The 25474-nt window shown below is 40.9% G+C and overlaps 1 protein-coding gene across 1 annotated transcript in view; it reads left to right on the top strand.

Moving 5' to 3' along the window:
* The window catches only part of TTC27 (tetratricopeptide repeat domain 27), a 91723-nt gene extending 66831 nt beyond the window's left edge, over nt 1-24892 (top strand). Inside the window, exons 15-20 of the mRNA XM_082216234.1 lie at nt 718-770; nt 3789-3954; nt 14589-14786; nt 20477-20588; nt 22062-22162; nt 24145-24892. Coding sequence (XP_082072360.1) covers nt 718-770; nt 3789-3954; nt 14589-14786; nt 20477-20588; nt 22062-22162; nt 24145-24267 — 753 coding nt within the window. The 3' untranslated portion in view covers nt 24268-24892. The remainder of the gene's footprint in view (nt 1-717; nt 771-3788; nt 3955-14588; nt 14787-20476; nt 20589-22061; nt 22163-24144) is intronic.
* Nucleotides 24893-25474: the final 582 nt, after the last annotated feature.

Genomic DNA, 25474 nt, shown 5'->3' with positions numbered 1-25474 from the left:
AGTTTAAAGATGCAGAGAGAGGAACAAGCTGTATCAGCGAGGCGCTTTTTTCTCCCTCTCCATCGTATGAGGGCAGAGTGGGATGGCAATTTCACTCAGCGATATATCTGTCCCTCTGCCAGCAGCACCCACTGGAGGAAGGAACTATTGACTTCTTCCATCAGACGCTGCTAGTGAAGGGACTCAGGAAATGTAGCAGTTTTGTCAGCGATATACCACTGAGTGAAACCGACATCACAGTCTGCTCCTCATACCAGTCCTGGGTGATGCATTGATATATCGCCCAGGCCTAGTCAGGTCTGTGCTCTTCTAATATGTCCCAAATTCTCAGACTATTTTTAAGGTTATTGTTCAATGTCCTGTCAAAATAATACTGCCTGGTATGCCACTGTTTCTACTGTTACACTAGTTTTATACTGCAACAACCTAAAAAAAAATTCTTAGATATGGGCACTATCCTAAAACTTGCCATACTCCTAATGGCTATGAATCAAGCAAAGGTAATCCCTTGAGTGGCATATGCTTTAAAATTCTCTCAAAATCAGCCTATTGATTGGTGCTATAATTTAACAGTCAAATTTATGAATGTCAAATATGTTGAGACACAAATCAGTGTTTTCCAATAAAAACACAAATTTAATGTGCTCAGTGTTTAAATAGGTATCATTAAACTCCTGTATGTTTGCTCTCTCCTTCATGAATTTGTTTTCCCCACAGAACGCCGAGGCTTGGAACAATTTATCAACTGCATATATCAGATTAAAACAGAAGTAAGTACATCAAAGGGATTAGTAACTGCTGCTTCCAAAGTAAACAGTGCTGGTTTCCTCCCTCTCCAGCTTTCCCCCCAATTCCTCCCAGCTCCTGGGCATGCTTCCCTCGTGATCCACTTTATGATCACCTCTAGGACAAGCCTCCCACCACGAGGAGCATTAGAAAGGTAGAGATATCATTGAAAAGCCTTTGAAAAGGAAAAGCAACTGTTTAGATTCCTCCCCAAACTGGGTGTCGCAATATAGAATTTATTGCACAGGATACTGTTAATTACAAGTGCTGTACTGACCTCATCGTGCAAGGGAGGCCCTGCTCTGCATCCTGACCCTTTACACAAAAGAGCCCTGCGGAATCAAATGCCCACGCTTTTCTGTATTGTGGACCCCCACTCTACAGAGTGCTGTATCTATGGGGTGCATATCCCCTCCCACTGACCCACCTGGCTTTTCCAAAATGCGTTTCAGTATTCTTAATAACTGTAATGTCATTAACTGTGGAATTTTTAGCCGGCTGTTTTTATTACTTGTTAGTTGCAGGGTTTATTGTGAATTCTGCTTTTGGCCAGTTTCAGGTGGTGTGCAAATGGCAGAGAATGGGGCATATAAATATTTATGTACATAACTGCATTCTTACTTTTTAAAAAAAGCAAGCTGGCATCTAAATCTGATTTCAGTCCCTTTGGAAAAAATATCTAGCTAAGGATGCCTATTGTAGTCACATAATCAAGGGGGAAGTTGGCAGTTTTAGCACTAGCCTCATGGTAGCAGATGGTATCAACCTGCATAATAAGCCACTTGTTTTCTGCTCCCTAGAAGAAGCCATTAATAAATCTTGTGAAGGGACCCGATTTCTTAGTTCTGTATGCTTGCTCAGTTTATGTAATGATGTCTGGAGTAGATACCTTTTCGATAATGCAGTTCTTTCAGAAGTTCGGTATCATAAGTAAGTTGTCAAGATAATTTTTTGGTTGCTCAGGCTGTGTCCCATTAATCATCTACCAAAAAGAATGCAACTTAAAAAGGCAAGGGAGAAAAATGAGAATTAAAAAAAATAATTCTTGATTCCTCTCTCTCTCTCCCCCACCCCCAACCCCCTTGCATCACTGTGAACAATTTATCTGCTTTCTGGAAGCAAACTGAAAATGAGAAAATGAACAGGGAGTTCACAAAGTTGTGGACACAGGAAACAAATTGCCAAGAAAGTGCATTGAACCAAAAGCCATAAATAAGTTCAAGAGGCCCTTAGACATATTTATGGAACATACAGACTGAAAGATGCAGTTGCTACGGAGACTGCAAGGAACAAAAAAAAAAAGATGTAAAGAGATACAAATGTTTGTTCAAGTGTCCTTTTCAGACAAATGTCCTTTTCAGCAACTTTCAGAGTATGTAGAAGTATCCCCGAGAAACTTTATAGCCAATTACCTAAATGAAGAAAATCAGACTAGAACATTTATCAGACTAGAACTTCTAAATCTCTCTGTGGAGGCTACATAGGTTTCTAAGGTGGCTAATTTTTAAGTCAGCAAGTAAATTTTTTTTTATCCAGAGAGTGATTAATCTGATCCCTTTGTTCTCCCTTCACATGCCATGGTGCAATTTCTGGACTCTTTATGTACCTGTATTGTTCCCTTAACTGGAATGACATCCCCATCTTGTGTCTCTTATCTCTTCTTATAAATTAGCTCACAGAGCAAGAGCTGTGGTGAAATTTCACCTGGCAGAGATTTGCACAAAAAATGGTGTTCCATATTTAGCACTTGATCAGTTTCTGTCATTGAAAGCTACTATTCAATTTCTCATTCGCAAAACAAAATCAAGATGACTTACCATTTAATCAAGACTTACAAAATACAGTGTAAGAAGTAAGAGGGGAACTGTCTATGCCAGGGGTAGGCAACCTAAGGCCCGGGGGCCGGGGCCGGCCCAATCGCCTTCTCAGTCCAGCCTGCGGACAGTCCAGGAATCAGCGTGTTTTTACACAAGTAGAATGTGTCCTTTTATTTAAAATGCATCTCTGGGTTGTTTGTGGGGCATAGGAATTAGTTCATTTTTTCCCCTTCAAAATATAGGCCGGCCCACCACATGGTCTGAGCCCACAGTCTGAGCCCATGGTTGACCAGCCCACGGCTGAAAAAGGTTGTTGACCCCTGGTCTATGCCAATGGGATTAAAATAACATGTAAAAAAATTAACATTCTAACAACGCGATTAAGAATAGTAGGTGGCAAATAGCAAATCTGTGAGTACTATAGTTTAACAATGTCAAAACCTTTTGTTTTTCATCCTGGCTGAGAAAAGCACACATATTCATCTTTAAACAAGCAGCATTCTCTGCTTGTTTATCTGCTTTAGCCTATTTGTAAAGGAGAAGTGTAGTAATCTTCCATAAATACTAGACTAGCAGATATTTCACGGAAAAATAACAAAATGGATTGTCTTATACGTGTATGGTTTCCCCCCTGGTATAATAGATTTCAAGGTGGGGGGAATACAGCAAAATAATTGTTGGAAAGCGATTTTTACTACATTCAAATGCTGTCACTGGAAAATCTAGAACCCCCTTCACATATAGCCCAGCATTGTGAGAGTTGTTTCCCTGTGGAGCAGTCTCTCTCCTGCAATGTCGTGCCCTGAATGCAAATGATACAATAATGTGGATTGTTCCTTTGCAATTGGCAGCCTCTTTTGCAGACAGGTGCTGCACTCAGCTGTATGGGATCACACAACAGGGAAGCATCTCTCATGTCACTGTGATTATGTGTGATGGGGAGCCCTGCCAACAGATAACAGCAATAAAGGTTATGGCATGAAGCATGCTGGTATAAAGGGAAGGGAATCATCCATCTCATGTCAAATCAGCAAAGCAACTCTTAAGATTGTGGTCTTCTTTGTAGATACAATTTTTAAAATGATAAACCTTCTGAAGAAGTGAATAAGGGCGGGGCGAGGAGGCAGGAATTGAATGGCAAAGCATAAATCCTTGTGTGTTTTAACTTATTTAATTTTGAACCAGAATTAAAGCATTCCGGACCCTTCAGGAAGCTCTCAAGTGTAATTATGAGCACTGGCAGATTTGGGAAAATTACATTCTCACCAGTACAGACGTTGGAGAGTTTTCAGAAGCTATTAAAGCTTATCACAGGCTTATGGACTTACAAGAAAAGTATAAAGATGTCCAGGTGGGTTGTGTCTCTTTTTATTCAAGTGTCCAGTTTTAATGATTTCAAACATGGTTCATGAAAACAGGTCATACTCAGGACAGCGATTAAAGAGCCTCCCATCTTATAGCGAAGTTGTAGGGTACCTCTGTTTCTTCTATAAAAATGTCAAGCCAAATCAAGACTTAAACGGAAGTTGCACATTCAGTCCATCCCTGACCATGATGGCATTCAGTGAGAATGCCTTCTACTATGAGCCCAGCAGCTGTTGCAATCCTTTGCAGTAGAACAGGGGTAGAAGAAGAAGAGGAGTTTGGATTTGATATCCTGCTTTATCACTACCCTAAGGAGTCTCAAAGTGGCTAACAATCTCCTTTCCCTTCTTCCCCCACAACAAACACTCTGTGAGGTAAGTGAGGCTGAGAGACTTCAGAGAAGGTTGACTAGCTCAAGGTCACCCAGCAGCTGCATGTGGAGGAGCGGAGACGCGAACCCCGTTCACCAGATTACGAGTCTACCGCTCTTTTTTTTATAATTTTTATTAATTTTCCAAACATATAATAAAACAAATAACAAAACAAACCCTACAAGACATACAAACAAATAAACATGTATAATTTCTTAAACTTATTTTCAAAACCTTCTTTCCCGGACTTCCCCATACCTCCCTTTTTCTGCATCCTTATGTTAACCCTTTCTCAGCAACCCTTTGTTCAGTTAATTCGCTCATTTTCCTTATACATTCTTTAGGATTATGATTTAGAGCTGCAATTCTCTATTTCTTATAACCATAACATCTCAAGCATCATCAATTTTACAACAGTCTTTGAGATATTTTTTAAATTTCTTCCAGTCTTCTTCCACCGTCTCTCTTCCCTGGTCGCGGACTCTGCCGGTCATTTCTGCCATTCCCATATACTCGATCACCTTCGCTTGCCATTCTTCCAGAGTAGGTAGCTGCTGCATCTTCCAATACTTTGCCAGAAGAATTCTTGCCGCTGTGGTAGCATACATAAAAAATGTTTTGTCCTTTCTTGGCACCAATTGGCCTACCATACCCAGAAGAAAGGCCTCTGGCTTTTTCAGAAATGTCCATTTAAGGACCTTTTTAATTTCATTATAGATCATTTCCCAGTAGGCCTTTACCTTCGGGCAGGTCCACCAAAGGTGATAGAAGGTACCTTCCGTCTCATTACATTTCCAACATTTATTACTGGGCAGATGGTAAATTTTTGCAAGTTTGACTGGGGTCATGTACCACCTGTAGATCATTTTCATTATATTCTCTCTTAATACATTACAAGCTGTAAACTTAATACCTGTATTCCATAACTGTTCCCAGTCGTCAAACATTATGTCATGACCTATGTCTTGTGCCCATTTAATCATGGCTGGTTTTACTACTTGATCTTGTGTATTCCACTTCAGCAGCAAATTGTACATTCTCGACAGGTTCTTAGTATTGGGTTCTAACAGTTCTGTTTCTAATTTCGACCTCTCCATCTGGAAACCTATTTTCCTGTCCTGTTTAAATACCTCATTTATCTGACGGTAATGCAACCAATCTCGCACCTTAGACTTTAATTTGTCAAAACTCTGCAATTTAACTCTTTCACCATCTTGTTCTAAAATTTCAGAATATTTTGGCCACTTGGACTCCATATTTAGTTTTTTTACCTCTTTAGCCTCCATTGGTGATAACCACCTAGGGGTTTTACTTTCCAGCAAATCTTTGTATCTTATCCAAACATTGTACAGTGCTTTCCTCACAATATGGTTTTTAAAGCCTTTATGCAATTTTACCTTGTCATACCATATGTATGCATGCCAGCCAAATCTATTATCATACCCTTCCAGATCCAAAATGTCTGTATTCTCAAGAAGTAGCCATTGTTTCAGCCAGCAAAAAGCTGCCGATTCATAATAAAGTCTCAAAACCCCCTCTATCTTTTGCATCAGTTAAAATCTTAAAGTTTATTCTGGGCTTTTTGCCCTGCCAGACAAATTTTGATATGTCTTTTTGCCACCTCTTGAAGCAGTCCATCTTATCCAAGATCTGGAGTGTCTGGAATAAAAACAACATCCTAGGCAATACATTCATCTTGATGACAGCAATTCGGCCTAACAAGGAAAGTTTCAATCTTGACCATATTTCTAGATCTTTCTTCACCTCTGTCCAACATTTATCATAATTGTCTTTAAATAGGTTTACATTTTTAGAAGTCAAGTTCACACCCAGATATTTCACCTTTTTTGTTATTGTTAAACCTGTTTCCTTCTGAAACTTGTCTTTTTCTGCCATTGTTAGATTTTTCTCTAACACTTTAGTTTTTTGCATATTCAGTTTAAATCCTGCTACTTGACCAAATTTCTCAATTAGTTCTAAGACCCTTTTAGTACTAGTCACTGGCTGTTGCAACGTCAGTACCAAATCATCTGCAAACGCCCTTAATTTATAGTCTTTTGCTCCGAGCTGAACGCCTTTGACCAATTGGTCCCCTCTAATCATGTTCAGCAAAACCTCCAGGACTGTTATAAAAAGTAAAGGTGATATTGGGCATCCCTGTCGTGTACCTTTTTCTATAGGAATCTCTTCCGTTACCACATTATTAACGATCAACTTTGCTTTTTGCTTAGAATATATAGCACCTATACCGTTTTCAAATCTTTGGCCTACCCCCATCCCTTGGAGATTCTTCTTCATAAAGGTCCAACCAATATTATCAAAGGCTTTCTCCGCATCCACAAAAATTATCACTGCCTTTCTATTAATGTTAACTTCCAACAACTCTAAAATGTCTATAATGTTCCTTACATTGTCTGACATATGTCTCCCTGGGAGAAAGCCTGTTTGGTCCTTATGAATCTCCTGCACCAAAACTCTCTTCAATCTTTTTGCTAAAATGTCTGCAAAGATTTTGTAATCCACATTGAGTAATGATATAGGGCGGTAGTTTTTGACCTGGTTCTTTTCAGTCTCTGTTTTCGGTATAAGTGAAATAAAAGCTTCTTTCCACGATTCGGGTGCCTTTTTCCCTTCCAAAATTTCATTACAAACTTCCTTCAATGGTTGTATTAACCAGTCCTTCAGTGCCTTGTAATATCTAGCAGTCAAGCCGTCTGGGCCTGGAGATTTTCCCAGTTTCATCTTCTGAATGGCGTCCTCTATTTCTTGTCCTGTTATTTTCTCATTCAAGATTCTTTTACTTTGATCTGAAATCTTTGGTAATCCATGTTTTTGAATAAATTCTTCTATTTCCTGCTCATTAATCGGCCCTTGTGCATATAGTTTCCTTAAAAAACTTTGGAAACAGTTATTTATCTCATTTGGTTTGTGGATAATTTTTCCTTCCATTTCCAAACTTGTCACAGTGTTCAATTTTTGTCTCTTTTTCAATTGCCATGACAAGAGTTTCCCACATTTGTCCGCCGATTCAAATGTTCTTTGTTTCATTTGCTTTATCTTCCATTCTATCTCTTGATTCATCAGTTCCATATATTGTGACTGGTAATACTTTATTTCTCTCAAAATCTCATGAGACTTTGGTTTGGACCTCAATTTCTTTTCGGCTTCTTTTATCTTTTCCAAAAGTTTTTCTTTTCTCTCATTCTGTTTTTTCCTCTTTATGGAGTTTTGTTGTATTAGGAAACCTCGCATCACGGCCTTGCTAGCGTCCCAAATTGTTCTTTTTTCCACATCAGTTCTCAAATTTATTTCAAAATAGTCTTTCAGTGCTTTTTGGGCCTTTTTGTAGATCTCTTCATCTCTAAATAGGGCGTCATTCATCCTCCATCTGAAGGTTCCAGTTGTTGTTAGTTTCATCTCTATCTTCACTGCGTTATGGTCGGAGCAAGTCTTTGGGCAAATTTCTGCTTTTTTTTATCTTCGGTGCCATACAACTAGTTACCCAAATTTGGTCAATCCTTGTCCAGGTCATCTTTGCTTCAGAAAAGAAAGTTCCCTCCCTCTCCAGAGGGTTCTTTACTCTCCAGATGTCAATCAAATCCAGTGTTTCAGTCATTTCAAAAAAGGTCTTTGGAAGTCTCCCATCATTGGAGATTGTCTGTCTCTGTGCCTTATCCATATTGGTGGAAACAACACCATTCATGTCTCCCATCATTATAATTTTAAAGTCCAAATAGTCCATTAAAGTCTCATGCAACTTCTTGAAGAATTCCGCCTTCCCCTCATTTGGTGCGTATATTCCCAATATCATAATTTTTTCTCCTTGTACTTGTATTTCTATTGCCAGGTATCTTCCTTGTTCGTCTTTAAAGATCATTTTAGGAGCCAATTTCTCTTTTGCATAAATTACAACACCTCTTTTTTTAACTTTATCTGATGAGATGAATTCTTGTCCAAGCCTCTTGTTTATAAGTAGTTTCCTGTGTATCCTAGTCACATGCGTTTCTTGCAGACAAATTAAGTCCAATTGTTCTCTTTTCAAAATATGAAAGACTTGGCGCCTCTTCCTGGGAAGGTTTAGACCATTGCAATTCCAACTAAGAAGTTGCAGAGACATTTTGGTGCTATGTACCTACTCCTCCAACTGCTCCAAGTTTTTGTTCCTCCTCAGATGGTGGTAGAAGTCCAAATGAGAGATTTGCAATGTCTGTCGGTTCTTTCTCCGCTGTTGTGTCTACTGTTCCTTTCTGTAGATCCTCCTGGTTTCTTTCTAAAAACAATTCTTTGTCTTGAATTGTTTTTATTTTAATCTTCCTTCCTGTGTAGTTAAAGGACAGTCCTTGTGGGAACTCCCACCTGAAAGGTATGTTGTTCTTCTTCAGAAGGTAGACCAGATCTTTGTAGAAGGCCCTCACCTCCAGAATGTATTTAGGGATGTCTTTGAAAATCTGAACTTGACAGTTCTGGATTACAAGGGCCTTTTGGTAATGTAAGTCTAGTATTTTGTCTCTTTCTTCTTTAGATCTCAATGTAATCAAGCAGTCCCTAGGTTTCTTGCCTTGCCTTCTGCCCAATCGGAAGGCCGTTGTTATTTCAAATTCTTCCTCCTGGAATTCGTCCTGCCAAAATTCCAAAATATTTTCTGTGAGGAATTCTGCAAGACTATCTTTCTCTTCCTCTGGGATTGATCTTAATTTAAGATTTTTCTCCTTTCTCTGAAGTTCCCACAAAGCCAGGGTTGCATCATGTTCATTCACCTTTTTCGTAATTGGAGCAAGCTCCCTCTTAGTTTCTTCTGCTGTGTCTTTTGCACTTTGAGCAATCTTTCTTGTTTCTGAATTTTCTTGAATAAGTTTATTTATCGAGTCTGTATTAGAGGCTACGCTTGCCGTGTTCAAGTCCAATCTTGTTGTCAGGTCATTCAATTTTTTTGTATTCTCCGCTGACTGCTTTGTCAGTGCTTCCAAAGACTGATTTATTTTGAGCAATGCCTGTGTCATTGACTCCATAGATGCAGTTGGTACTTTTTCCTGTCCAGCTGGTGTTGTGCCTTGCATAGAACCCCTTTTCTTTTGAGTCTGCTGAGTTTGTTTTGCTTTGGATCTAGTTGTTATCTCATCTGGTTGGCTACTCATGTCCTCAAGGTCAGTTCTCACAGGAAAGGCTTAGAAGTGGAAAGTTCCACTCTTTCCCTCTCACAGTAACAAATTTTCTTTAAGTCCTCTAGAGGGAGCATTTAATTGTATCCAGTTTGGAAAGTCAGAAACACATAAGGTAGGGAACAAAGAGTCCCAAAAAACAGAGTCCAAAAGTCCATAGTCAAAACACTTTTTACAGTTTCAATCTGAGATGTTCACAAAATAACTCCATTAAAGTCTTATAACTTTGTTTCAGTCAAAACCCCAACTTTGTATCCAATTTGAGTTGACAGTTTAGTTGCCAGGTGCTTGCTCCGGCAGCCCGACTCAGGGTTTTGACAGTGAAAGATCTCTTTCCTCCACTCCTTTAAGCAGGCATAAATTTCACTCTTATTCCCCCCCTTCTCCTGCTCACTGGGGGGGAATTTTAAGTCCGATGTCAGGTTTTAAACAACTTAGAAGTTAACCTTCATTTAAATGCAGCTTTGTTCTTTTGTTGCTTTATTTACATGCAGTCCGGGGAGGCAGACTTCCTTACTTTATGCCTTTCCCGTTTTCAGCCAAATTTTAAAAGTCCCATTTTAAATGTCCCGTTCCGTCTGTCAATCTTACTCACGGGTTTTACAGTCCGAATTCAGTTTCAGGAAGGAATCGGCGCTCTCTGCTCAATGGCGACGCGGCTTCACTCCGCAGGCTGGGTGACGACTCTCAGCACCGCGCTCACTCCCGATGCCGCTCCGTAGCCTTTAAAAAGGCTCTTTCACAGTACCGGGGGGCGCAAAGGGTGCCCGCCGAGTCTCCTTGCTTACAGGCTTCAGCGCCTGTAATTTTAAGGGTCCCCCGCTCGCCGTAGCGGGTCAGACCCGAACTTGCGGAGCAGTCCTCCCTCGGAGCTCGAGGCAAGGACCGCCATTAAGCACTGGCGCCGACCGGAAGTCCTCGAGTCTACCGCTCTTAACCACTGCACCACACTGGCTCCCAGTAGCCAACTTGGTGCCTTCCAGATGCTAGAGTACAGCTCATATTAGCTCCAACCAGCATAACCAGTTGTTGGTGATTTTTAGTTCATGGAAACAGAAGAGCATAAGGAGAAAATTCTGTCCTTGTGGAGGAAACCATGGCAATTTAGCCTTTACAGTGTCCTTCTCTGTACACTGAACCTGGTAGGAAATCAGTGGTAGACTGTTTGTGGGACAGGGGACAATATTACGTTGGAACATGATGATGCCAGTGGACATTCCCTGCCTTAGAATAGTGTTTTCGTTCTACTGCTCAGCCTGAATGCATGGGCCGTGTCAGCGGATGTTTTAGCCTTTAGCATGCATTTAGGAATGTTATCTGAATGAACAAACTGGGATTTTCCTTTTTTAAAAATTCATTAAGGAGCAGTGAAACTTCAAAATCAGTGGGAGTGATAGAAATCTGCTGTTGGATTTTCAGAAGTTCAGGCTTGTGGGCACAGTCTAATAGTCTTTCCCCACAAAATAAATTAGATGTGGATTGTTTCCTTCCTCAACAGATTCCTTGCTGCTATATTCACTAGTTGCTTTTTCAGATGGTACCTGCATGTAGCTGACTATCTCAGTTGTCCGATAAATAAGGGTTTCCCCCCTAGAAATATTAGGTGCCAGTACTCACCATGAAGTTGTTACAATAAGTGCCACACGTACACAGTAATCGTACCTTTGTTGTTATTCTCGAGTACCCCTTGATAAAAACACATTTTTTTAAAGCATCTCCTTGTGGCTGGCTCTTATTTGTGTAAAAAGTGCTACATCAAAATGTATGCAACAAAGCAAAATCACAGGCAGGCATGGACGCCCACAGGATTTCCTGGGCCTGGTACATTGCATATGGATAGCCCCTCCCCCTCAAGCAATCTACTGGCAATAACTGCTGAGGATGTAAATATGTTAGTTTAGCCCAGCCTACAACACCAGGCTGCCACTCTTATGATTATTTATTGGGTTTCTTACCCATGCTTCCCTGTAGGGTCCCAGGGTGGGTTGCAACAATTTAAAAATTATTAAAAACAGTATTAAAACAAATAACAATTAAAGGAATAGAGTGGATTCCATTGCAATGATAAAAGGGGGTGGGGATAATGTGTGCAACCTTGAGCTCCTGGGTGGAGAAGCAAGAAACAGCCCACAGTCCTGATATTTACAGCAGTGTTGTTGCCTGCCGAGTGTTGAAGCCTTTGCGTTTTGTGCCCTTTCTGTAGAAATGTCTAAGTGAATTACATTTTCTTTTTCCAAAAAAAAAAGTGAGGAAAAGGAAGCTAAGAATCGGGGGGGCCTGCTGGCTCATGGTTCAGTACCTGTTGGCAGCCCTGGGTGCAGGTTTGACTACTGCAGATAGCTACTGGCCTGCATTTGTGGTGTGGGATTTTATCAGGCAGTGTAATTTGCTACTTCTGTCAACTTCAGGATTTATACTATATATGCCAAACATTTTTTGGCAAGAGCTAAGTCACAGTTCACAATAATCACCTTTGACCATGGGAGTAAGGAGGATCAGACACTACTTAAGCAATGCTAATTGTCCTCTGTCTCACCGTTGAAGCCCAGCAGTTGCTGTTGCTCTAATGCTGGCTTGCTAAGAATGACAGAAGCATCAAATGTGTTGTGGCTTTTTTGAGCAGTCTGCTTCACACTACAGTGCACAGCTCAATTTTATTTGTTTCTTGAGCAGGATATACATATGTGTTCAAAACAGGAGTTAATGGAAGACAGACACCAACAGAGAAAATGCCACTATGTCATCTTTTGTCAGCACATAAACTCAGAGATAAGCAGTAAGGTTGATTCTTTATTCAGAGAGACAAAACCTAAGAGAGAACTCCACAGACAGGACTACCCCAAGGAGGCAGTCACCAGAACTGAGGATCTAAGCCTTCCCAGCAGTCGCAAACTCCTTCAAGAGCCAGTGTGGTGTAGTGGTTAAGAGCGGTGGACTCGTAATCTGGTGAACCGGGTTCGCGTCTCCGCTCCTCCACATGCAGCTGCTGGGTGACCTTGGGCTAGTCACACTTCTTTGAAGTCTCTCAGCCCCACTCACCTCACAGAGTGTTTGTTGTGGGGGAGGAAGGGAAAGGAGAATGTTAGCCGCTTTGAGACTCCTTCGGGTAGTGATAAAGTGGGATATCAAATCCAAACTCTTCTTCAAGGAGGGGCTCTCTGTGCCTTTTGTCCTGCTACATGTAGCACCCCCTAGGCAGTCAAAATCTTGGGGCACCTCTCGTGCGCATGCTCTAGTGGGATTACACTGAACTAAGAAAACTAGATTGCAATTTTCTTTCAAGATCCAATCAGTGTTTCTTTGATCCATTTTCACAGGGCTCCTAAAAGTTGTGGGGCCCACAGCCCACTGCCTATTCGGTAATCCAGCACTGTTTCCCTAGCTGCAGACTCCCACCATTCCTCCTCATCTAGCCAGCTCCTGATGTCTTTCTGTCCAGAATCCTTTCTACTGGAAAGCCAAAAGCAAAACTTTTCCTGTCCTTTCAATTCCAGAAATAGATTTCAGAGCTTGAGGAGGAGGCAGAATTAATAGGTTCAAGGAGACACCTGTACCTGCTAATGGCCATTTCCTTGTTTTTAAGCCGTAACATCGGGAGCCATTTACAGCGTGGTACTCTGTAGACTGATGGCTTATCATGTGAGAACTGATCTCTAAAACCATTTTCCCCCTCGTGAAGCCTGTCAGCTTTGCTGAGCATCAAGGTAGCCTGGGAAACATGTTTTGACAGGCTGAAATTTTATATCAAAGGGGCTTTGTAACTGTACAGTGATAACTAGTAACAGCTCAGATGTTTGGAAATACGGGGTTTAGGTTTCGACAAAGTCATCGTGGGCACAAAAACATCTAGGAAGGTTATGGGGGAAGAACAGCAAACCGGCTTCACTGGTGTTTTGTTTGATCCTCTGTAATGATCCTATGACCTCTAAGAGACATGCATAAAAATTGAATGTACTTCCATGAATGCATAACTTTATTTGATGCACTGGATGATTAAGTTATCTGTAAAAATGTAATATAACTTACAACATTGATTTTGGACCTACTGATAATAAATTTGACAACTTAAGAACAAGTTTCTTAGCTGCTGGATATAGCACCAGTAAATGGCAAAGTCATTTAGAAGTGTTTAAATTCTATTAGTTTTTCAAGAACTCTCTATATTCCAAGAAAATAAGTTGCTAGCATTCTTAAACAAGTATGGTGTCTCTGCATCTATGGTACATAGGAAAGCTACATTACATTTTTAATAGATTAATTCCATAAAATAATCCTATACATTTGCATGGGAATAAACCCCATTAAGAACAATGGGACTTAACAACTAAATGAACATGTATAGGATCCCACTGCTTGTACCTCCAACATGTGTTTCTCCAAACCTTACTAAATGCCTTTGATTCCTCTGGAGAATATTCAGGTCCTTTTATTAATATTGACTGCCAGATACAGATGTAGCTAGTGTAGTCAGAATTTCCCATGTGTCCTTAAAGAGATTTTCTATCTTACAGATTAAAAGTGTAGTGTAAATTTGGGGCAGTAAGACTCTCTGTCTTCTGGTTAGATTATAGTTTTAAGTGGTGCCCAATTATGTAATATAGAACCCTTATTCAAATTTTGGAGAAGAAGCTTTCGTAGAATTGCTGTTACCACTGGGGAACATTGTTTTTCTTTTTCCTTGCTATCTTTATCTCTTGAGCAGCTTATTGTCTGTCGAATGTTCTCCCCTGGGAGGTTTGGCTGCTGCCTTCATTATACACCTTTAGGCACCAGGAGAAAAGGGAGATGGGATTATTGATTATGTGGGTTTGGGTCTTTTATGCATCTTGTGTTTTTATCTTGTATTTTTTATGTTGCGAACCACCCTGAGATCTATGGATGAAGGGTGGTGTACAAATTTAATAAATAAATAACATAAAAATAATTCAGACTCCTACAAATTATGTTATTGTATAAGATCTGTATACTGTTTGATTGTAAAAAAAACCCCACCAAAATCAAAGCGGCTGTTGAACTCACATGTTGCACACATTCACTAATTTGACTTGTAGTGTTAGTCCAATTATAACCAAAATTATCTTCTTTCAAAGGTGCTAAAGATACTAGTAAAAGTAGTTATGGATGGGGTGACCGATCGTAATGGAGAAACTGCAACAGGGTTAAAGGGGAAACTGCAGGGACTCTTTGGCAGAGTGACTTCTAGAGTGACAAGCGATGGAGAAATCTGGAGACTATATGCAAGACTCTATGGGAATGGGCAGAGTGATAACCATGAAGATACAGAGAAGGTAAGTGCTAATGGTAAGAGTGTGATTTTAAATTAGTAATGATACAGGAAATTTACTCTCTACCCAAATTTTGGTATTAGGATCATGATGCTTGGTTTGTGACTGTTTGGTTTCCCCAACTCACAAAATAAAAATATTGTAAAGGAATCGGTTTAAGCCAATTTCACTTATTGTCGGTACTTCTGTCTTTGACAAGCTGATCAACAAATCAAGCTTAACTTGATAAAGAAGAAAAAGAACAAAGCTGGCCATTAAAGGGAGGGAGGATAATGCAGAATGTTCAGGTTGCAGCACTGGAATAAGAAAGATTAACACCCAACACAGGTGAAATGTTGTTTTTCATCATTCTTATTGTGAGAATGCACTTAAGAAATAGGTCAAGTTTAAGGATACAATCCACAGAAGGTTACTTCTGTTCAATTCAGTCTTAAGCATATATATTTAATGTGCATAATCCAGAGCGGGGCACTAAAAGGTTATTTTAAGCAATATGACTTTTCTAAATGGATTTGCACCTTTCAGTTTTTCTACGGAATTCAGGTGGCTAAAGCATTATCTGAAGGCAGCAGCACTCAGGGGAAAAGAATGTTCTCAGTCATCAAACTATTACAACCTAGTGCCATGCAATTGTGTACTGCAGCCGTGGGATCACCTATTAAGCTGTTCTGCAAGGTCAGCCTGCTCCTTCAACACCACCTGCTGACAGATAAATATTGCTCTTCAGGTGGGAGTAAGTGTGGCATCTCCCTTGCAAAACATATGAAGAAGCTGGATTCAAACATATAGATGAACTGTGAAGTGGGAGAGCAAGGAGAGAGCTAACAGGCATATAGGGGAAAGTAGCAAAGATAAGGAAGTTACGAGAGAGGAGGTTTGTGAATCTGCCAGAGAGGAGGAGGGAGGGAAGGAGAAGCTTGGCGGAATGCAGAAGAGGAAAAGGAGAAGCAGCAAGATTAGAAAAACTAGCTGGAAAGGGAAAAGAGTGAAGGAGATTGACATGAGATTAGTCAGGAAGAATAAAAAAGACAAGATAAAGGGATTTGTGCATTTCTTACAGTGCTGCTGCTATTGGACTGCATATCAACTATGTCTTTGAACTATGTCTAACCTTCCCTTGTTTTGGCTTTTTTATTTTATTTTTAAAAGATAGATCCCCCCCCCCTCTCAGAAAAAAGAGTTTTTATACAACAAGTCTTGTTTTCTTCACCCACTTTCTACCAGGAGATGCAAGTTCAGTTTTCTCAGCTTTGCATCCCCTGTGAGTAGATGCTGCTGGAAATTCTTATTACCCTGGTTCTTGTGCTCAGTGAGAGAGACAGAATTCCCCTTTATAATGCCAGAGATGTTACACCTTGACATGTAATAGCAGAAGCTAGTAAATAGCGTTTCTGAAACGAGTCATCTAGAAATTAAGTATATTCCTGAGGGACCTGCCTACTTTAGTACCGTTTTCAGATTATAAAATTGGCATTGGACCCAGGAAATGGAGTGAGAGCATTTGAGGTCTGAAGCTAAGCAGGGGTTTGGGGGGGGGCTGGGGGGGGAGGCTTAACCCTTCCCAGCTTCCCCTACCCCCCCCCAAAAAAAGACCAACATCCTCATACAATTAGCCTTGGGGGGAAATCTATTGGCTTTTTTCAAGCTTTGCTGTTGCAGAAGGGAGGGAAGAGTGATCTTCCTTGAGATTTCAGCTAGGAAGGGAGGGTTAACTCTGCCCTCCCTATCTCTATTTTCCAGAAGATCACACACGTCACAAAAAGCATAAATCAATGAATCAATCAATCCCAGGTGCTTGCAAATGTGCCCACAGGCCCAAAAAGGTTGTTGAAATCTTCTAGGTATTTAGAGAATCTAAAGAAAGCTTTGAAATCTGCCACATAGTCACAAAGCTTCTAAACTACATGGAGGGAGGGGGGGATGGGACTAACAATGAAGTAGGTATTGGAAATGACAGAAAACATCACGTGGGCACAATCAAAAAGATAGAAACTCCATCGAATTCTAATCGTAAGACAATAAAATACAATATAAATTAAAAAACAGTAAAAATACAATTAAAAATCACAGATCATCAAGCAAGGTGCATTCCAGTTTCTACAACAGGCAGAAAAATCACTGTGGTCCACAAAGATCCTTAACCATTTACAGATGACCAATGTGAAAAATGGTTTAGGAACCACTGCTCCAGGATGTCTTAATAACCGAGAACCATGTTTGTAGGCCCATAGTAATAGAGCCAGTTTTGGGGAGTAAGAGAATATAGAGAAATCATCAGGACTTACATCTTTTGTCCCCTGTGCCTACACATTATAATACAAAAGAAACATTTTCCAGTAGTGGTGCTTGCTGTTTTCATTTTGCTATAGAAAACTGGAAGAACTACAAGCAAGCATTTCATCTTTGTGCTGTAGCCAAGGTTATGAGATGTGTGCTTCAGCTATTAAATCAAAGCAAACTCCTGGTGGCAATTTTTCAAGGAGCCACATAGTGTGAAAGAAGCATCAAACTCTGAATATAAAATGAATACTTCCAGCTTTCAAAACATGGTAGAATATTGTGACGGAAAGATCTTGCTAAATTATCCTGACCCATTTTCCTGTAAGAGCTTGCTCCCTTGAGAGTGTTACCAGAAATTTCTTCATTTAGGTTAGGTGTGTCTGTGTTTAAATGTTAGCAACGTGCCCTATACAGCCTCTCTTTTTCTATGAAGCAGCATAGCATGCAACCTAAACCGTGTAACTATAATAAAGCTTTTCCTGGTATTTGCATTAGTTTCCTTTGTTGGTTTTGTTAAGGGGCAGATCCAGTTGGGTGCCAAAAAGCAAATAGCCACCAAAACTGTTTCTCCCTCCTTTATCTATTTTTCATATTGCCCAAATGTAATGCTGGTTGGCAGGGACATTATTAGCATTATATATATTTTTTTAAGTTAATGCGGTTTTAAGTAACACAATTCTGTACCTTCTGATTACTTATTCTGCCCTTAACTCGTCGTATTCCATACTGCTATTTAACATAGCCCCAGTTCAGTAATCTTCTCAGAACTCAATCATGCCAACTAATTATCTCTCCACCACCACCACATGGAATCCTCCATGATGCTTTGCAAAGGCAGGAATCTACCTGGGATAGCTCAGTTGGTAGAGCAGGAGACTCTTAATCTCAGGGTGATGGGTTCAAGCCAAACATTGGGCAAAAAGATTCCTGCATTGCAGGGGATTTGACTAGATGACCCTCATGGTCCCTTCCAACTCTACAGTTCTGTGATCCTATACTGTCCATTCCAATTAACATTTCCCAGGAGTCAAAACCACTTTGCTTCACTTTGTATTCTGCAGCCCAGGAAACACCTGTCTATCCCTTTAAACTTCTAGTTTAGCTCTACGACCCGGTAATTTGCTTGACATTTGAATGCCACAGTATGCTTCTTTGCTTTAATATTTGATCAAAGGTGAAATAATGTAAAATGCTAGTATGAATCATTCTCAGTTGTGTTATTTTGTGTAATTTATGTGCAATTATAGCTCCATTCAAATAGTGATTCCCCACCCCGCAAAGTGATTCCCCACCCCTCAAATATTGATGACACTGAGATCAGCAGGTAATAAACTTAATAGTCTTCCTCTGTTGACTTAAGAAAGGCTAGAGAGAGACTGAAGAGGCAAGCTTCTGGCCCAAAAAAAAAAGGAAACTGCCATTGGCTGTGATTTTCTGTCCCTAGCATCTCAGAGTGGGAAACTACACTTTCAAATGTAAGTTCTGATTACAAAACTAGTTTTAGGAGATGTGGCTGTATATGGTCATCTCCCCTACCCACATTTCTGCCTCCCCTTTGTCAGAGAGAAAGTGATGAGGACAAGAGTGGTATCACACTCTATTTCATATCTAAAACTGAACTGGTGAAGGGTTTTCACCGTAGAAAGCTCTGTCTCTCCAATGTTTCGTATGTTTCAAGGCCCACATGAATCTCTTGGTGCATCAACAGAGATGTGAGCTTAACTCAGTTTTCCTGCCAAAAAGTACCCAAAGCAAATACTAACACCATAAAATGATATAAAACCGTAGCGGCATTAACGTATTCAAAATGTCTGATATAGCAACTTGCTAAAATTGAAAAGGAAAAAAAAAGTGATTCCATAAATGCAGCACTCTATCACAAAGAGAGCAAGTAATTTCACATCATGCACACACAAAAAATGAGACAGATATTTGTTGTGTATCCTAATTATAAAACTATATCAATAATTAACTGTATCAAGAAATCCATATGAATGGGGGGGGGGAGTGTGAAGGTGGAAGTTGTCTTGCAATTTTGTGTTCCAGTGATTTATAAATGAAGTCCCAGCATTAAATAAATATATTTGGTGCTCTTTCTTCCTTATTTCTTTTATGATATTCACATTTAGTTAGAAATGTATATCACAAGTCTGTTTTTCTATCACATTAGTAGTACCTTGGATCCCGAACGCCTTGGTACTCAGACGTTTTGGCTCCCGAACGCTGCAAACCCAGAAGTGAGTGTTCTGGTTTGCAAATGTTCTTTGGAACCCAAATGTCCAACAGGGCTTCCGATTGGCTACAGGAGCTTTCTGCAGCAAATCAGAAGCCGCACTTTGGTTTCCAAACGTTTTGGAAGTCGAACAGACTTCTGTTTGACTTCCAAGGTACAACTGTACAATATGTCAACAGACTTCAAAGATTTCCTGTTGCTAGCAATGGCTTGCCTGGCTGCTTCACGCTTAGGCTTAGCCAAGAGAAAGGCATACTCTGTTATCGCAAAATAGGGTTCCTTAAAAGATGGCAAGCACAACAGAACCCCCTTTGCAGATCTTTATTAGTGGGACGGGGAATTCATGTGGATTAGGTGTGCTTGACTTGGCTTGTTCTGAAGAAAGAAAATAAAAAATAGCATATGGAAGCAAGTCTTGGTACATAGCAATTGTGTGGTCTCTCCAACTAGCACCAGGTGAGAACCAAACAGCCACCTTTTGGGTCACCTCACAAAGCAAAGATCTCTCATTGGTGTTTGTTGGAGAATTAAGCCAATTCTTTCATTAAGACCAGTGGGACTTAAGTGCTCAGGTTTTTTGGCTTTAAAAAAGGGTAAGTAAACATTTGGATTAGGGGGGGGGGGGCTTTCCTAACACTTGTTTTTGCTTTGGCTCATTTGCTTCTGCTTAGGTTTGGGCAATTGCTTTTTATTTTCTCCGTTTTGCAGAATCCATGTCTTCTTGTTTTTTTCCACATTGGGGAACCAATACAGAATAAAACTGGCATCTTAATCTTTGTATATATTTGAGCAATTTATTGCATTCCTTAGATGCATAATGGCTTAAAATATTAAAATACAAGTGTTTTCCTGCTTTCATGTGCATTTAGTCATTGTGACCTAGCAAAATATGGGTCACATCCATCAGTCTAGACAGATTTTTTTTAAAAGGTAAAAAATTATCTTTTAAACACGTGTTACTTATATGTCTGTCATACTTGAAAGGCAATAACAGCGAAAAACATCTGTGCTACAGCTGCAGAATACAGTTGCAGGGCAGGGGAGGAAGACTGAAAAACTAATACTGAGAAACTAACATATTACCAATCAGAACTATTTTTTTTAGAGTGACTTTGGCTTTACGTATTAAGATAAAGCCGAACTAAGGTTGTTTTCTAATTTCACTCTTCTTTCTTTACAGGTGCTACAGTATCTCAGCAAAGCACACAAATGTGAAATCCAGTCAAAGGACTGGGACAAAGATATTTTCTCTTTTAAGAACGTAGTAAAAGGAGCTTTAGAGCTTGCACATGGTATGTCCTGTATGAATTTTTCGGCAGAAATCATTATTGGTGGGTTACTTTAAAAGGTTCATTTGGCTGTAACATGCCACACTTGCTAATACTTAAAAACAAATCCCCAGAAAAACAGAGCTGCCTTAGTTCTACAGTAGGGAAAAGAAGAAGAAGAAGAGTTTGGATTTGATATCCCGCCTTTCACTCCCTTTAAGGAGCCTCAAAGCGGCTAACATTCTCCTTTCCCTTCCTCCCCCACAACAAACACTCTGTGAGGTGAGTGGGGCTGAGAGACTTCACAGAAGTGTGACTGGCCCAAGGTCACCCAGCAGTTGCATGTGGAGGAGCGGAGACCCGAACCCGGTTCCCCAGATTACGAGACTACCGCTCTTAACCACTATACCACACTGGCTCTCGGATGTTCAGGAGAGATTGTGTTAAATGACCAAGTCACTTTCCGTTTCTAGAGATCAGTGTGAAGTCTCAACAGGACCACCAGCCATACATGCAGAAAATTCCCTCAGAAATCCATCTGGATCTGCAAGGATCAGAGGCAGATCATTTTAATCAGTCCCTCGCTGTACAGAAGCTCTTTCAAACACACAAGCGGGACTGGAAGGCGGTGTGAGTGTGCCTGCCAAGGGCACAGCAAAGCACAGCCCTGCTTGGCACCAGGAGGAGGGGCAGTGCGGGCTCCATTCACGCTCTGCCCCTGGAGTGGCATTCATGTGGCCAAAAAGCAGGGTATAAAATCCCTTAAATCAGTATATCACTGACATTCAGCACTTGTATCAGCCAGTATTTTCATTCCAATTCATTTGTCCAAAATGGACAAGTTATAGGGCAACTTGAGATAAGCCCAAGGTTAGCACTAAGTACAACAAATAATTAGGGGGAGAACCCTCAAAGGGAGGAATCGTTCCCCCCACCACCAAAAAAATGAGGGCCCAGTGTCCATGGAATACTGTGACTGTGAGGCTGGAGAAAGAAACACAGAGATACTATAATGACACGCATTCAGTCATGGGCAGTCTCCCTCCACCCCACACCATTTTGCCTCAAGACCTCACTTACTCATTTCTGAAGTTCAGAAGTGTGTTGCCAAAACAGCCCTCTGCATGCAAGGAGGAGAAGATATCAGAAGTACAGAAAAGCTTTAGGGAAAATCCCTAAGAGGAAGAACTAACGGGGGTTGAAGAGGTGGAGTGGAATGAAGTAGCAGGAAAGAGGGTGGGATTTCAGCAGCACTCCACGCAGCAATATTTTGTTACGGTATTTTATTCTCGTTTTACAGAAACAATGCTGTGTTGTTTCAGTGATTCATGTTGCAGCTCAGAATACCTGCCCCCCTTACCATTTGTATGGATGCTCCTTTTAATGAGCTTCCTCGCGAAGAGAACTGGCTGAAAGCTTTAGTAGTAATTTATGTCTGCCGTGTTATCACAGTAATCACCAGACTTTTGTTTTGCCTTTTTAAAATTCATCTTGCAGTGGCAATGAAGTGCAGCAAAACCAAGTCTAATCACCAAGAGGCACTGCAAATTCTCTCTTCGGCTCGACTCAACTTACGTAGCTTGGCAGCCAGAGCAAAGGTGAGACTGAGATGGGCATCCTTAAAATAGTCTTTTAAGAGAGAGGCAGGGTCAGCAAAGGGCTCCCTGTCTCATGGCTTAGGTTCTCAAGTACTGCTACAGGCACTTTACTTTTAACTCTTCCATTCTAACCAGAAAAATACTGTAATGGAAAGGAGGAGATATTCTTCGTATGTTTAATCTGTGAAAACTTTACTGGACTAATTTCCTAGAAATATCCAACAGTTGTCTCTGTGCAAGGAACAGGGCACAGTCTACTTTTGTAGAAAGTGTGTGTTTGTTTGTTTGTGTGTGTGTGTGTGTGTGTGTGAGAGAGAGAGAGAGAGAGAGAGATGGGGAAACTGGCATTGCTCCCTCAGGACATCTCTAAGCATGACTGTAATGGTTCTAGGGGTTGCTCGTGCGTAAGCCAGTGCCTATCTCCCCGGCTGGGTGCAAACACCTGGCTGGGCAGCCAAAGTGAACCTTTTCTGTCCGGACAGCCACTCACCCGTGGCTGACTCAATCGCTGGCAGCATCCGTCAGTGGGCGTTTCTTAAACTTCTTCCAGCAAAGAAGCTCTTTGACGCCTAGTCTCCTCCTACTCTCTCTGCGCGAAAGCCTTCTGCGCAAGGAGGGCGTGGGCAGCGGAGGACCCCTACTCTCCCCGCTGGTCCCAGGCCACCTCGCCGCTTCCCCCATCTGCCCCCCTTCTCCACTGGTGCTACGCTGATTCTCTTCCCCAGAAGATGGGCTGCTCCTCCCGATCCCTGGATGCTCTCTGGAATCCCTTTGGCTTTTGCTCTCTCCCTCCGGCACTGATGGCAGTTCCCTGACAATGACTTTCCCTGATTTGAAAAGCTGGAATCGGTATACAGAAGGAAGGTAGCTCAACAGTGTTCTTCCGTCAAAGCCAGGAGGGCAGATGACACCCATTTGTCTGGCTGTACAGATTCTCACACAATCGTCCATAATCCCCAGAGAGCTTGGTAGCTTCCGCAGGGCTTGTTTTGGACTTCAGCTCAATGAATGCCAAATAAGAGAGAGAAAGCTGAGGCAGACACCATCCTTCCTCCCCAGCTTCTTCACATTGGGTAGCCAGAAACAACTTAAAAAAAAAAAAAAAGCATGGTGGACAGCTGTCACAAAGGATCCTTCATGAAAGCTTCCATCTCTCAGGAAAAAGTCTTCTGGCTCTGCTGCACCTGCCAAAAATTTGGCTGTGAGCTGGTAATTGCATGGAGTAACACTGTCTCTCCAAAGAGGACAGGAGGACAACTTTATTACATTTCTTTATTGTGTTTTCCCACGAATGAATGAAAATTGCCCATTCAATACAACCCACCCATTGTGACGTTTAATACTGCAATGTGTACATATCAGCCAACAGGTGCAAGTGACCTGAAGTGTCATGGTGTAGTACTAAGGAAATTGCATTGCTAAGACTTGGAGCAGGGTCTAGTTTTTCCTGCCACACATACCCCTCCTCACCCAGTCAGTCAAAAGAGAAGGTGGTGATTGAGAGGGTCTGATCTTCAGAACCTGCTCCAAAACTACAATGGGTTTTTAGTTTATGAGGAAATGATTCACTTCAAGGCATGTTCAGTAGTATCCCAGGCCCCATATCAGACTGCAGCCTAAATAGGGTTAAGCCACTCCTGCTGCTTTTACAAGTAATCAAAGGTGGGGAAAAGCCTAATGTTCACTGTTTGGCCAGTTGGGTTTATAGGTTCAGATGAGTACCAGTGGCACACAGGTAGGTCCAAGCATTGACTTTGTGGAATTCCTGCAAAATTGGATTGTATCCTTGCACAAATCAGTAATTCTAGGTCTTGTCCAAAAATGATGAAGTGGACAGGGCTGTCGTTAATTTGTCCACAGGGTGACACTGGTGTGTTTTAACAATGTTGCAGTACTTTTTTTTTAATTTGCATTTAGGATGATTTTATTGTCTTTGGTTAAGAATAAACTTTCTGTTACAAATCTTTTTTTTTCTTGTGCAGCAACTTTTTGCAGACACAGTGAGTGGTGAAGTTTCCAGTGACCTAGCTGAAGATGTGGCAGCTATGGAGCACTTGATAGTGGAATTGCAGGAACTTAGCAACCAGCTAAGAAATCAGACCTGAGAAAAAGAAGATCCAGTTTCCTGGAAGGAAGGAAGGGCAAAGTTGGCAAACTTCATTGGCTACAGTTTGCGCTAATGAGTTTGCAGTAAATCAGACACCCCAAGCCACTCTCTAATAAATATTTTCCCATATAACGTAGCTTCTAATTGCAGCCAGCATTGCTAAGACTGTAAAGTGTTTTTAAGGTCAGGCCTGATCATTGTCATTTTCGGTGTTTGTGTGATTTCTGTTGGCCTGGGTTTTATAGAACAAAACTAACTGGTTTTTATTTAGAAGGCCCTTTTATTTAGGATTAGTTCTGCTCGAGTGCACCACGTAATTGGCTTCTGTCCACTGATGTGCACTTTGCAGATAGGAGAGATTAAGTCCTGTTGATGTTAGAAGGGAAAAGGGATGGGGGCACTTTGCTCTTGTTTCTAATTGAGATTGGGGGAAGGTCAGAAAGATTGAGAAAACCAAACAAAAAACCAAATGGCTCTCTTCTGTGGAATTTAAAACAAATGTAATTGTGAAGGATGTGTCAGTTGTGTTATCCTTTAGTTTTGTGGTTTTCAAAGCTTAAGCATTTGCAGAAAATGGGCAGCACTTTCCCAATAAAGCTACACAACAAAGGCAGCACAAACAATAGCTTGCATCCTAATCCCCACCATTTCCTTTTCTTTCTGGGAAATGGTGTGTTGCTTTTCTGGTTTTCTATCAGCCTTTGAGGTTCAAATGTAACGGGGCAATCCATAGTCCCACTTTTCTAAGTTTGACCAATAGCAGCTACTGGACTTGATCCGGAAATGGGTTCCAGCTTTCCTTCCTCATTAACCTAAATATGGGTGCCTACAAGAGCCACCTTTTCTAAACCCGACCCAGGCTATTTATTCTGTCTCTAGCACTGACAAGTCAGGTGCCTCTGCCAAGCCTTTAAACTATCCCTCTTGTTTATCACCAGGATGATAGTATGACATATATTGCCTTTTAAAGTGGAAGTATCAGTCTTAGAGTCATGGTTTAATTGCTATTAGCCTATACTCTATGAATTTATCAAATCCTTTGTGAAAGTTTCTAGAGTCAGTTTGTTTGAAGGGTCTGGTTCTCACAATCATATCCTTACTTCATAAACTAGGATATGCATGAGGGGTGTGTGTGTGTTGATGCACATAGCTCCCAATGGTGTCTTGAGAGAATACAACATTCAGAGAGCAAAACACAAAAATAT

Source organism: Podarcis vaucheri (assembly GCF_965113315.1).
Source record: "Podarcis vaucheri genome assembly, chromosome: 3".
In the NCBI taxonomy this organism is placed as follows: domain Eukaryota; kingdom Metazoa; phylum Chordata; class Lepidosauria; order Squamata; family Lacertidae; genus Podarcis; species Podarcis vaucheri.
This window is presented reverse-complemented; position numbering and strand designations above follow the sequence as displayed.